The following is a 12,363-nucleotide window of genomic DNA, read 5'->3' on the forward strand; positions in this document are numbered from 1 at the left end:
GGAACCATCCTCCTACACTTGTGGGTCAGAGATCCTGCAACTATATTCCTTGTTGCTGAATCCATAGACCTGCAACTTCTTTCTCTTCTTCTTCTTCTTCTCATCTTCTCCTTCTCTTCTGTTCCTCTTCTCCCCCTCCTTTCTTCATAACTGAAATCATCCCCTACTTCTTCCCACTTACCTTTTTCCATAACCGAAATCTGAACCCCTACAGCTCTCATCTTCTTCCCTTTGCCAAAATCCATCTCTAGCCCATCGTCTTCTCTTCTTCTTCTTCCTATTTTATTTTCTTTTTTTTGTTATTTTTTTAATTTTCTGATTAGATAGTCCATATTTGTAATACCCACAACCTGTTATTTCATTTCTATTTTCTGTGTGGAATCTTCCCTTCCTTTCGTTCTTTATTTTTATTTTATCCATTTTGGTTTGATTTTAGGTCTGTAATGTATCCGACCCTAAAATTTAGGGTTGGGATTCCCCTAATTTTAAACTTTAAAATCAAATGATTTTCTTTTATTTTCCTTTTAATAAAGTATGGGACGTAGTCTAGGGCGCATGTTAGCAAGGGCATGGCTAGCCCCCCTCAAACCCGCTCATAGCATTAGGTGCGTATTGGGGATTTAGGTTTTCCTACTATCTCCTATCTTTTGTACTCCAACCCTCACTCGCATTAATGTAGTACTAATCTAGATTGATTAAAGTAACGTAGTTAACGTAATTAGTCATTTCAACTGTTGTTTATTTAATTGTGGTTTGTTAATTTAGCTTTTTAAATAACTACATTTGATTTCTTCATTCAATTCAATTTATTAAACTTGTGTAATTACCAATCTTTTTCCCTCTACTGGTTTGTTTATTTTAATCAATCAACTAATTAGTTATTTAATGTAGAATAATTAACTAGATTAATTAGTTAAAAGATTCTCTTCTCATTAGCTTAACTAGGGTTTTGAAAAATGTTTAACTCATCTTAGGATTAGCTCAAGGTAAACATAATTAGTCCAATTAGGTTTCATAATTAATTTAATTAAACCTTAGGTTTAGTTTAATCCTCCTATACTAGATTAGGTAGATTAGTAAAAATGCATTCATTTAATGTAATTATTTCATTTTACTTTTATAAATTAATTAGATCTCATTTAATTTATAAATCTTTTTACCAATTAGATTAAGTGGGATTGCAATAATTTATTTCACAAATTACTAGGGATTGAGATTAACCATTTTAATTAATTCAATTTAGGATCTCACAAATTCATTGCTCATCCATCTAGGTCAGGCTCAATTAATTTAGTAAGTTCAATTTAGGGTTTCACAAATTGCTCAACTAATCCTAGGTCTAGGCTTAATTAATTATTTTAATCTAAGACTCATAATACATTAATTAAATCATTTAGGGCTTTTAATTTTTAATTAGCGTAATCATTTCATTATTTGTATTATAACCTAGCTAGCATAATTTAGACACTTAGTTTAGGGTTTTCACATGCCATGCTTCGATACCTAGTTTAGGGTTTTCAGTGACCTAGATTTAGGACTAGTTAGTAGGGTACAAACAAACTTTGGTCAAACAAAAAATGACAGGCCTTAGGGTCGGGCAGACTGGGTGCATAACACCTTCCCAGTCTGTCACTTGACACTTGTCCAGAATCTTAGTGCAAACCAGCCTTATCCATCAGAGTCATTAGTCTATCTTCCTTGATTGGGGGAGACATTTATGGGTCCTAGACCCTTTCTAGGTGGCGACTCCCTTTTACCCATAACGTGTGTCCCCCCTTGGCATTTGATGACCAGGGGATACTATCTCATTTCATTAGGGTCGACCCCTAGCGTGTGTACACGCGTTACACACCCTATCACGACCCAGCGGAGGTCTATGATACCTACAGTGGCGACTCCGCTGGGGATGTTAGACTCTTGAGTCTTAATTGACTATTGTTTGTATAGCTTTGTTTGTACCTTATTGTTTGTATAGTGACATGTTATTTTTCACTTTTCATTATTTGCATGCACTTCTTGCATTGAGCACAGCATGCCTTACCCTTATTCACCCCCGTGGTGTAGCTGTCAGGGTCCCTCACATATGTTTGGGCGCCCTCAGTTACATCACACCCCTTGATATCGTGCCATTTAGGCATGGAATATGGAACTTATCGACGAGGGTGTTACCTTGCGTGCTTGAGGGAGATCACACACATTTAGGTGTGCCCAAAGAGACGCTATTGGTCAACACTCTGAGATCGATCTACTTATGCTATTCCCCTATTGGTATATCAAAGGGACCACGTGCCTCTGATTCATTCCGTGTATACGGGTGATAGGTATATCGATCTTGTCAAGGTAGCCTTGCTGGTCCTAAACCTAGCCAACATGCATCATATACTTGGACATAGAACCAATGACTAGGACTAGGATCAACACAATTAGTGTAATATTGTTTACGGTTCATGTTGGAACCCCTTGTAGTCATTTTTACCCTCTCAATCTACCATTCACCAACGGAAGGATTGGATTTATCATTAACATTAAAGGTGCTAGTGTTTATAACTACACCAGTTGTTGATTCTTACAACTGCACCGTATGATTGGTACTGTGGCTATATGCTAATACCACCAGTCCGATGTGGTATAGGTCTCAACTTGATAAAGGTTTCACACATGCTATCTCGATGTTAACGGTGGACCCAAATTCATCCACCATGGTTTTTGGTGATTGATTCGATGTAGATCCACCTACATGGAAGTTCTTACACGAACCACCTTATTTGATCTATCAATTGAGAGTCTCTTCAACTTAGGGGCACTTCCTTTCAGTTTACCACTAAGTTGATACCACTCTCAATTGACGTAACCCTTGTTTGGTATAGTTGTCATTGTTTGTGCATGTTTTGACCCTAGTTGGGCTCACGTAGGAGAATGTCCTTGTTACCATCTCATCATTTCTTTTGTCCATTTTCTGGTACCAATAAGGAGTGTAATCCGAAGTTTCACTTTCTCATCATATTCTATCCAATTGAGGCACAATTTCTCTTCAAGAAGGCCATTTCCTACCCTTGTGGGTCAGAGATCCTGATTCAATTAGACTAGTGGGGCTTTCAACAGAACCCTCATTAGAAGTGTTCCCCGTTTCCCCAGAGGGTACAGATACCATGAGTCAAGATAACATTTCACCAGTAAATCCCGACCCCATGGAGGCCTGTGTCACTAAGATTGAGGAGATGTTAGCAAACTTAACTGCGATGATACAAGCTCAGGCTGGTGTTACTCGACCGGCAGAAGTTCAGGACCAACGGAGTCGTCTCCATAGTCCTAGGGTTGTTCCTCACCCTAATGTGTTAGGTGTTGAGGATGATGTTGTGATTGACAATAGCCCTGCTATAGGAAAGTCTGTAAGTCTTGAGAACCAAGAGTTGAAGGATAAAGTTAGTCGCCTTGAACACTTGATCAGAAACCTTAAAGGTGTTGAAGATCAAATCATTGATACAGAACGGTTGTGTTTCTTTCCTCATGTTAGGTTGCCAAAAAAATTTAAATGGACCTCTGAAAAGTTTGATGGTAGGGGTGATCCCCGTACTCACTTAAGATCTTTTATTGGCCAGTTGAGGGGAGGTCGAGGCTTCACGGATGAGCAACTGGGGCAGGCCTTCCAATTTTCACTTACTGGTGCTGCTCACCTTTGGCTAATGGCCCTAGATTCTTTCTCAACCCACACTTGGGACGACATGATGAAGGCGTTTACTCGCCAATACTCCTATAATACAGAGATAGAGTTGACCAGGAGAGAGTTGGAAACAACAAAGCAAGCAGCAGGTGAAGGGTTCATTAGCTATTTGAAAAGGTTTCGTGACAAAGCGGCTTAGATGTGGGATAGGCCAAATGAGAGAGAGCAAGTGGGAATGATAGTGAGAGGATTGCGAGACCCATACCGAAAGTTTTTGTTTGCTCTCCCCATCCTCAACTTTGATGGTTTGATAGTCGCGGCACAACAGGTCGAGGATGCCATCTTCTAAGAGGAACTTCCCAAAAGGGATCCGTTTGCAACGGAGTCCAGTAGTAGCAGAAGACCTCCACAACAGAAAAGCTTAAGGGTCAATGCCACAATGTCTACTCTCCCTTCTGCGGCACCAACATCGTCCACAACGGTAGCTACGTTCACACCAAAGCAAGGGACAGCTCCTCCCAGTCGACCTAAGAGGCAGTTCACCAATTTGGGTACACCCCTGAGTTCAATTTTTAGGGGTGGTATAAGAAAATTTTGAAAAATAAGGGTAATAGTAACTCATACGGATCAATTTTTATTGATACCAATTTGTATTGTATTAATATTGGCCGAGACCAACATTGATAACTAAATCCTTGCAATATAGGAGTAAAGTTGCAAGCATGGTTTTAAAATTTGGATAGGATTAGATTGGTAGTGGTCAAGAGTCAAGACCAATCTTCGATACCGATTGATCTGTACCGATCCACAGTAAGGAATAGTTAAGATATTTGAGTAAAATGGTCTAAAATGCTACTTTTGAAAAAGAGAACAATAAATCTGTTAAATTTGTTCAATTCAATTCCAATCGATACCAATCCTATCTGTATTGATATTGATTGAAATCGATATTTTAAAACTTTTGATCGCAAGTCGATGTGATAACAAGTAATTCAGTTTGAATGATTCCACCTTAAAAATCGAAATTAAAACCAAACCAAACCAAATTAAAAGATTCTTTATTTTCAATTTTGGTTCCATTTTGACACCCTTTTTCTTGGTTACATGTTCAAAACTTGGAAACAACGTCTTATGTGAAGTAAGGGGTAAGGCAGCTACATTTGTCCCTCCCAAACCCTGCAGTAATGAAAGACTCATGCACTAGGTTGCTTTTTTTATTGACACCTCTATGCTTTATAGAGAATTTTCTTGCCAACTTAACTTTTGGAAACCAACAACCACAAAGCGCATGTGTTGGGTTAAAAAAACCCACCTTTTGTCCATGAAAATTGGTTGTAGCCACTGCACTAATGCAGTGAACATCAGATGGCTAAGAGTTTCTTGAGATGTGTGCCTAGATGTTCTCAGCCATTGAATGTTCACTACACCTCATTGCTCACTATAGACAATTTGAACCCACCTTCCACATTTTATATTTGGTCCGACCTTCCACCTTTCACAGTTGGTCTTCTGTTATTTTCTATGCAAGTGGTGAAAAAAATTTAAGTATTGCTATCAAATGACAAAGTAGTTGCACGGGAATTTCATCACAATTTCACTTTGTAATTTAGTCTTAAAGCGACGCACTTGGTCCAACTGTACAGTGCAATGGCTGAGAGGATCCCGCTATACAGCTCACCCATTGGATGGTCGCTGCGCCTCACCGCACAGACCATTTTGACGCCACGAACCTGTGCACTGAGGACACACTAAAAAAAAAAACCAAAAGAAAGAAAAAAAGTTAAACACTTTATCAAGTTTAATCTTAGTTTCTACCGTCTAAACGTCATGTTGTTGGTTTTTAAAATTTCGTTTTCTTGAAAACCTCACAATTTGCAGATTAAAATAACTGAAAATTTTTGTTTTAAACAAAGACCCTCAGGCGTCGCGTTGACGAACTTCATTTCTCCGCTTCTGTTGTTGTTCTTCCGATTCGACTACTGAGAAAACAACTGATCAGATCCAAGTTTCTGCTCGTAGATCTCAAATCATCTTTGAAAGGGAGAGAAAAAAATGTTTACTCTCAGGGTTGTAGGAGGGCTTGTCATCGTTCTTCTTCTAAAGAAACTCTTCGACAAAAGAACTGATGCTTCTGCAAAGGGTAAGAACGAGGCAGCAGCATCAACTGCCACACAGGAGAGTGATTCCTCTTCTTCTTCTTCACCGCTTCCCTCTTCTGGAAAGAACGACGCAGCAGCATCATCATCTGCCACACAAGAGTGCGATTCCTCTTCTTCTTCTTCATCGCTTCCCACTTCTGGATGGGTTTACGAGGTGTTCTTGAGCTTTGGAGGTGAGACTCGCACCCACTTCACCGACCACCTTTACAACGCTCTTCTCGATATTGGAATCCGCACGTTCAGGGACAACGAAGAACTCCTAATCGGAGAGAAGATCGATGAGGCGCTTCGCTCTGCGATCCACCGGTCCAAAATGGCCATAGTCATCTTCTCAAAAGACTATGCTACCAGCAAATCGAGCCTTGGTGAAGTTGCAGAGATTGCGGAGTGTATGGAATTGAGACAAATAAGAGTGATGCCCGTTTTCTACAATGTAGATCCATCAGAGGTCCGAAACCAGACTGGTTCCTATGAGACTGCCTTTGTGGACCACAAGAAGAATTTCAACCAGGAGACTGTTGAGGGGTGGAAGAAGGCTCTGAGAAAGGTTGGTGGATTGAAAGGATGGGATCTGGAGAATAGTCCCGATAGGTAAGTCCTCCCTAACACTTCTCTTTATATTGTCAAGAATCCGGAATCGGGAATCAGGAATCGGATAGGTGAATTGCCCAGTTCGGTTTGGAATCTAACCGATTCTTTACTGCCTGAATCGGATCTTTTCGGCCGATCCGATTCTTAGATTCTTCAAACAATGGCTCTGGGTCGATCTCCATTGATTCCTATTGGAATCATTTTAGGTATTCGTTAGAATCAGTTGGAGTAAAGAAAAACCGGATTGGAGAAAAAAATGTTTGGGGTTCTTGTATTAAGAAACTGATTTGACTTTTTTTCTTCTATTTTTTTTTGGTGGGGGTGGCTCTTTTTTTTCCTCATACCATATTGCGTGGAAATCGAAAGAGGGCTTCGTCGATTTTGATTTTGATTTTGATTTGACTTCGTTCTAATGATTTTTTAAACAATGTCAGAAGCCTTTACCAGGTCAAGAAGAATTTGAAACTTTCAAGTTAAATTTTTATACTATCACAATTTTCTTGGGTGTTTTATGGAATTTGGTCTATTTTTCTTTGAGCCGAACTCAGTTGATTCATAGTCGATCATGGTTTCAAGAATCGATTAGGAATCATAAGAATCAACCATAACTAATTCCAATTCTGACCGATCCTAAATATGCCGATTCACACACAAAAATCGGAATCGCTGTGTTATTGGATTTGAGGGCCGATCCTTCTGATCGTAACCAGCAGGGACCCATTCCAACCCCGTTCCGTCTTTTAAAACTTTGTTGCCCATCCGGCCTCTACTTGGGATTGGATTGGTACACTGACCAATTAGCTCCGGGAGTTTCGAACCTAAATTGTTGGTCTCTTAAGTCTTAACCATGATTTAGATTTTCTACCTTTTATAAACACCCCCACTCCCCTTCCCTTTCTTTTTTTTTTTTTTTTAGTTATACAGATTTAGATTTAACTCAGGCAACTGATTTTAGCCTTAACCAATTTGGAAGAATTTATGACTTTCAAGTCAAATTTTTATGTGATAGTGTTCCTTATTTATTTATTTATTTATTTTGGTTATTGGGAATTTGATGTTTTTTATTTTGGCTGGATCAGTAGCTTTTCGCCACCGCCGATTCAGTCAATCCAACTCATTTCTTTTCTTTCTTATTTGAATTATGCAGATACGAAGGGAAATTAGTAAAATTAATTGTTCAACAAGTGGCGTCTGAATTAGAAAATAATGACTTGATTCTTCCTGGCAACATGGTCGGAATGGATGCTCATATAGAAAAAATGTTGAAGTTGCTAGACATTGAATCTAATGATAGACAAATTGTGGGTATTCTTGGTTTAGGTGGCATTGGTAAGACAACAATTGCCAAGTGTGTGTATAATGCAACCTATCGTCATTTTGAAGGATATAGCTTTATAGCAAATGTCCGAGAAACTTTCCAACGTGGGGAAGTTGTCTATTTGCTAAGTAAACTTGTCACTGATATCTTGAACCTAGAAAATCCAAGCATTGCCAATGTTGATCAAGGAATTGATATGATTAGGCAAAGATTATCCAATAAAAAAGTTCTTATTGTTCTTGATGATGTGGATGAAATTACTTATTTAGAAGCAATAATTGGGAAGCGTGACTGGTTTGGTTTTGGAAGTAAGATTATTATTACAACTAGGGATAGGCTTATCTTAGATGATCTTGAAGCAGATGGAATTTATGAGCCCAATGAAATGGATTTAGATCAATCTCTAAAACTTTTCAGCAATCATGCCTTTAGGATGGACGAACCTCCAGAAAATTATTTGGATCTCTCAATAGAAGTGGTAAAAACTACTGCTGGACTTCCTTCGGCACTTGTAGTTATAGGTTCAACTTTATTTGGTCGTGAACAAATAGCATGGAAAGAGACAATACATAAGTTAGCCAAAAGACCAAACAAGGAAGTGCTCCAGAAGTTGAGAGTAAGTTATGATGGATTAAGTTTTGAAGAGAAAGAGATATTTCTTGATATTGCTTGTTTCTTTATTGGAATGGATAAGAATATTGCATGCTACATATGGGATGACTGTGGATATTTCCCCGAAGTAGGAATTGAAATTCTTCGTCAAAAGTCATTTGTTAAGATTAGTGAAGAAAATGAGTTAAAGATGCATGATCAGCTAAGAGATCTCGGAAGGGAAATTGTTCTTCAAGAAAACTTTGAGGTTGGAAAACGTAGTAGATTGTGGTCACATGAGGACGTATTGGAAGTGTTGACTACTTCAAAGGTTGGTTCTCAATATATGATTAGTACGCTTAAAGTTGTGTTTACAGTCATTAATATGGTGCTTTGAAAAATAAGTTAGCCATATATTTTCAGCTAAAGAAATAGTCCTTAAAATGTAGAGTTTAACAAACCAAATGGTAGACATGGGTGGGTTCCGGTCCATGTTACAAAGGATCCAACCCCCTCCTCACCATCTGCGTTTTCTGTTTTTAGTTTCAACCGAATACAAGAGTGTATTGGAAATCAAAACATAACTAAAGTAGCACACAAACTACCGAAAGTGCCAGAATGTGTTATGTTCTGGCATTTTTGAAATCTTGTGCAAAATGGCATGCGCTCTTTCAATTCTTTAACATTTTCATTACAAGTTAAAATTTGCCCACCGATGTGGATGGAGCCGTTGTTCCATTATAACATGGACCCACTCATGACATATAGGGTTGACCAAAATTTGTGAGTATTAACTAAATTTGGTTTTACTAACAATCTTTCATACTTATTTAAGGTTCTTTGTTTTGAAGGGAACTAGAAACGTTAAAGGACTCAGTATTAATTTCCATGATAGGGTAAATAGCCAATGTCTGATGATTGAAGGATTTGCTGCTATGACTAGACTAAGGTTACCTCAGGTCGACTATGCCAAGGTTGCTGGAAAGTTGGTGTATTCATTTCCAGAAATGAGATGGCTTAGTTGGAAAAGATGCCCTATACAATTTACACCAACCAATCCATGGAAATTGTGTGTTCTTGATCTATCAGATAGTGACATCACAGAGGGCTGGAAGATTTGGAACTATATCAAGGTCTATGAGAACTCTCTCTTTTATTTCTTGTGGTCAAGCATAGAATATTTTTTAATATCAATTAATATGTGATGAATTGCTGTTCTGTTATGCAGGAGGCAAAAAATCTTAAAGTTCTCAACTTGAGTAGTTGTGTTGAACTATCCCGGATTCCAGATTTGTCAGAAAATAAACAATTGGAGATATTGATTCTTGAAGACTGTAGAAAGTTGGCTACAATTGGAGGTATTGGTGATCTTAAGAAGTTAGTCAAATTGAATGTGAAGGGTTGCAGCAGTGAATTGTATCTCCCAGCCAGCATTTTCGAGTTGAATTCTCTCGAAACACTTGAAATTGGAAATGCAAGAATCAGCCAGTTGCCAGGAGCTGGATCTTCTCTTCGGTCGCTCATTTTCTTTCCACGATTGATTATATTGCCAGAAGAAAGGGATGCTCGGTCAGATCATGGACCCATATCTGAAGGGGAAGATTGAACCAGAGTGCTTCAAGAAGTTTGCAGAGACAGCAGAGAAGTGTGTGGTAGAAGCAGTGGGATTACAATGAGCATTAGAGGCCAAAGTCATACGAGTGAAGCTTCAGATGGTTTGACACCCAGTCAAGTGTTCTCACAGATCATGAACCCTAAAGGACGTTAAGGTTTGTGCAGGTATCTGTTCAAATTAAAACAAAGAGTGATGAGTTATGTTTGGATAACCACGTTCTGTTCTATGGATTTATTTTCCTTCTCTTCTGTTCATTAACCTTGTTAAAATCATTCTTCTTGTTAATGTTTTTTAAATTTCCGGTGGAAATTGTTTTGGCGTTGGCTTTCACAATGTGTTTTTCAAAACTCTAAAGAAGTTAGCTTGTAAGTGATTATGGAGGCATGATAAGCAGGCAGAGAGAAGTGAAGTCCAATTTCATGACGCAGGAGTTGGTGCTTGCTCTGTTGTTTGTGGTCGTCGCAGAAATTGTGGGGGCAGGGGAGTCGATATCAGAGGCGTTCGGGTGGCTTTTCTAGCTTCATCTCAGATTGGAAGGAACTCAAAAGCGCTGATGGTGGAGGCTTCTGCTTCGGCTTGGATTCTCCAAGAGATGGCAATGATTGATGCTTTGGCGGTTGATACAGAAAATAAAGTTAGAGATACGAAGAATTTCTCTAAATATGTTCATGCCGATGGTTAGACTAGAAAGTTTGGAAGGATTGCATTTTAAAAAATCAACGTTGTTCTTGTGAAGGCTTGCTCTTCTTCAAAGGTGCAGCTTTTTGAAAGGCCTAGATTTCCCTTTCTAGGTGATGTGTCATTGTGTGTGTCTTATTGCCAGTGAGCTCTCCCTGCTGCTGGTAATGCCTTGGGTGGAATCTGGCCTCTAGTTTTTTGATATTCTTTAATTTTTTTTTTTTTTTAATACAAATGACCCTTCATCGAAAAGAAGATTATGTGTTACTTTGGTCGTTGGAATTGGTTGTTGATTATTATGGGTCCTCCTTTAGCTACATCTATACCAATTTGGGGATGATTTGAAGTGATTTTATTCATGAGAGAGTTTTTTGGTCTGGGGGCTCACAAAAGCAACTCGTGGTTGGGTGCTTACTTCAATCACGTAGCAGATTAGATTGGGTTGAAATTTTTGGACAGGTTAACCCTATCCCTATGGTCCCTTGGTCACATGTCAAGTTTCAACTTTGTTTACTTATATAATATGGTAGATTGGATTGGGTTGAAATTTTTTGGACACATAAACCCTAAGGTCCCTTGTCTACATGTGAAGTTTTAGTTTAGCCACATCACAAAACAAACAATTGAAAAATCTAAGAATTTGACATGGGTGTGATGGCATAGCGAAAGGGTGCATAGACATGTATGGGAGGGTAGGGCATCCTATATATGAGGATAAATGATCGAACTAGGTTCTAAAATTTGTAAAGTGGTCCATCAAACCATCTCCTAAATGTCTAACGGTCGGATATGCCACATGGCATTATTAGGTGTTCTGACAAAAGGAAAGAAAGTTTTGCCTTATTTTGTCTTAAGTCATGTACATGATTATATATGAGAGGTGCTAATGGTAATGGATTCGACTCTTCTCTTTAGTGTGATTGCCTGGGTCGGCCCATAGCTATTTGGGCGATCATCACATGTCTAGACAATGATCCAACATTTGGAGAGAGGCGTGAAGAATGAGACGTCAACAAAGGCGCAGAGAAAGAGGCATTAAGATTCATTGGATCATCGCTTAGATACGTGGTGATCATCCAGATAGCTATGGGCAAGATCTGGGCGATCACCGCTCAGGAGAAGAACCAAATCCACTGATAACGGAGTAGGATGAGACTTTTAAGAGATGAAAGTATGATGGGGGCGGGGAAAGTTTTCGGAGTTTGGGCGTATACCCATTGTCCACCCTTTGCTGACTTAGGTTATGTTTGTTTGGAAAAATATGAATAGAAAAAAAAAATTAAGAAAAAAAAAATAAAGATGATTTTTGGCAAAATCTTATAATGAAACTCAGTGAGAAGAAAATAGGAAAAATTACATTATTACCACTTTTGGGTTTCCCTTTACAAAATTATCCACAAAAAGTTTTGGTTAACAAAAATACCCAAAATTGGGTTTGAGTTTACAAAATTATCCACCCAAAGTTTCAGTTAACAAAAATACCCAAAATCAGGTTTGGGTTTACAAAACTACTCAAAATAGTGAGTCTTCATCTTCCACGTATAATCATATTTTTTTTTTATTACTGAAACTTTGAGTGGGTAGTTTTGTAAACCCAAACTCAATTTTGGGTATTTTTGTTAACTTAAACTTTAAGTGGGTAATTTTGTAAAGGAAAATCTAATTTTGGGTATTTTTGTTAATTGAAACTTTTGATGAGTAATTTTGTAAAGGGAAACCTATAAGTGGGTAATCAAGTAATTTTTCCAAG

The 12,363-nt window shown here is 38.4% G+C and overlaps 1 protein-coding gene across 3 annotated transcripts; it reads left to right on the forward strand.

Annotated features, from left to right (window-relative positions):
* The first annotated feature begins 5,509 nt into the window (after positions 1–5,509).
* Positions 5,510–10,914, forward strand: LOC122067050 (disease resistance protein RUN1-like). 3 transcript variants are annotated; one of them, XM_042630896.1, is made up of 5 exons: positions 5,510–6,411; positions 7,559–8,651; positions 9,172–9,453; positions 9,549–10,099; positions 10,330–10,914. In XM_042630896.1, the coding sequence occupies exons 1-4, from the start codon at positions 5,714–5,716 to the stop codon at positions 9,924–9,926; spliced, it is 2,451 nt and encodes an 816-aa protein (XP_042486830.1). In that variant the 5' UTR covers positions 5,510–5,713; the 3' UTR covers positions 9,927–10,099; positions 10,330–10,914. The 3 variants fall into 3 exon arrangements, with proteins under 3 accessions (XP_042486830.1, XP_042486832.1, XP_042486833.1); XM_042630898.1 differs by having other exon boundaries at positions 10,364–10,914; XM_042630899.1 differs by having other exon boundaries at positions 9,549–10,089; positions 10,364–10,914.
* The last annotated feature ends 1,449 nt before the right edge of the window (positions 10,915–12,363 follow it).

The sequence above is a fragment of the Macadamia integrifolia genome, unplaced genomic scaffold (genome assembly GCF_013358625.1).
Source record: "Macadamia integrifolia cultivar HAES 741 unplaced genomic scaffold, SCU_Mint_v3 scaffold2685, whole genome shotgun sequence".
NCBI classification, from domain to species: Eukaryota; Viridiplantae; Streptophyta; class Magnoliopsida; order Proteales; family Proteaceae; genus Macadamia; species Macadamia integrifolia.

What these genes read in the sequence shown, in the direction of transcription:
- LOC122067050 (XM_042630896.1), top strand. Translation starts at nt 5,714, where the DNA reads ATGTTTACTCTCAGGGTTGTAGGAGGGCTTGTCATCGTTCTTCTTCTA. An exon ending in CTGGAGAATAGTCCCGATAG is followed by an intron (nt 6,412 to 7,558) that starts GTAAGTCCTCCC and finishes TGAATTATGCAG; the next exon opens with ATACGAAGGGAAATTAGTAA. An exon ending in AGATTTGGAACTATATCAAG is followed by an intron (nt 9,454 to 9,548) that starts GTCTATGAGAAC and finishes TCTGTTATGCAG; the next exon opens with GAGGCAAAAAATCTTAAAGT.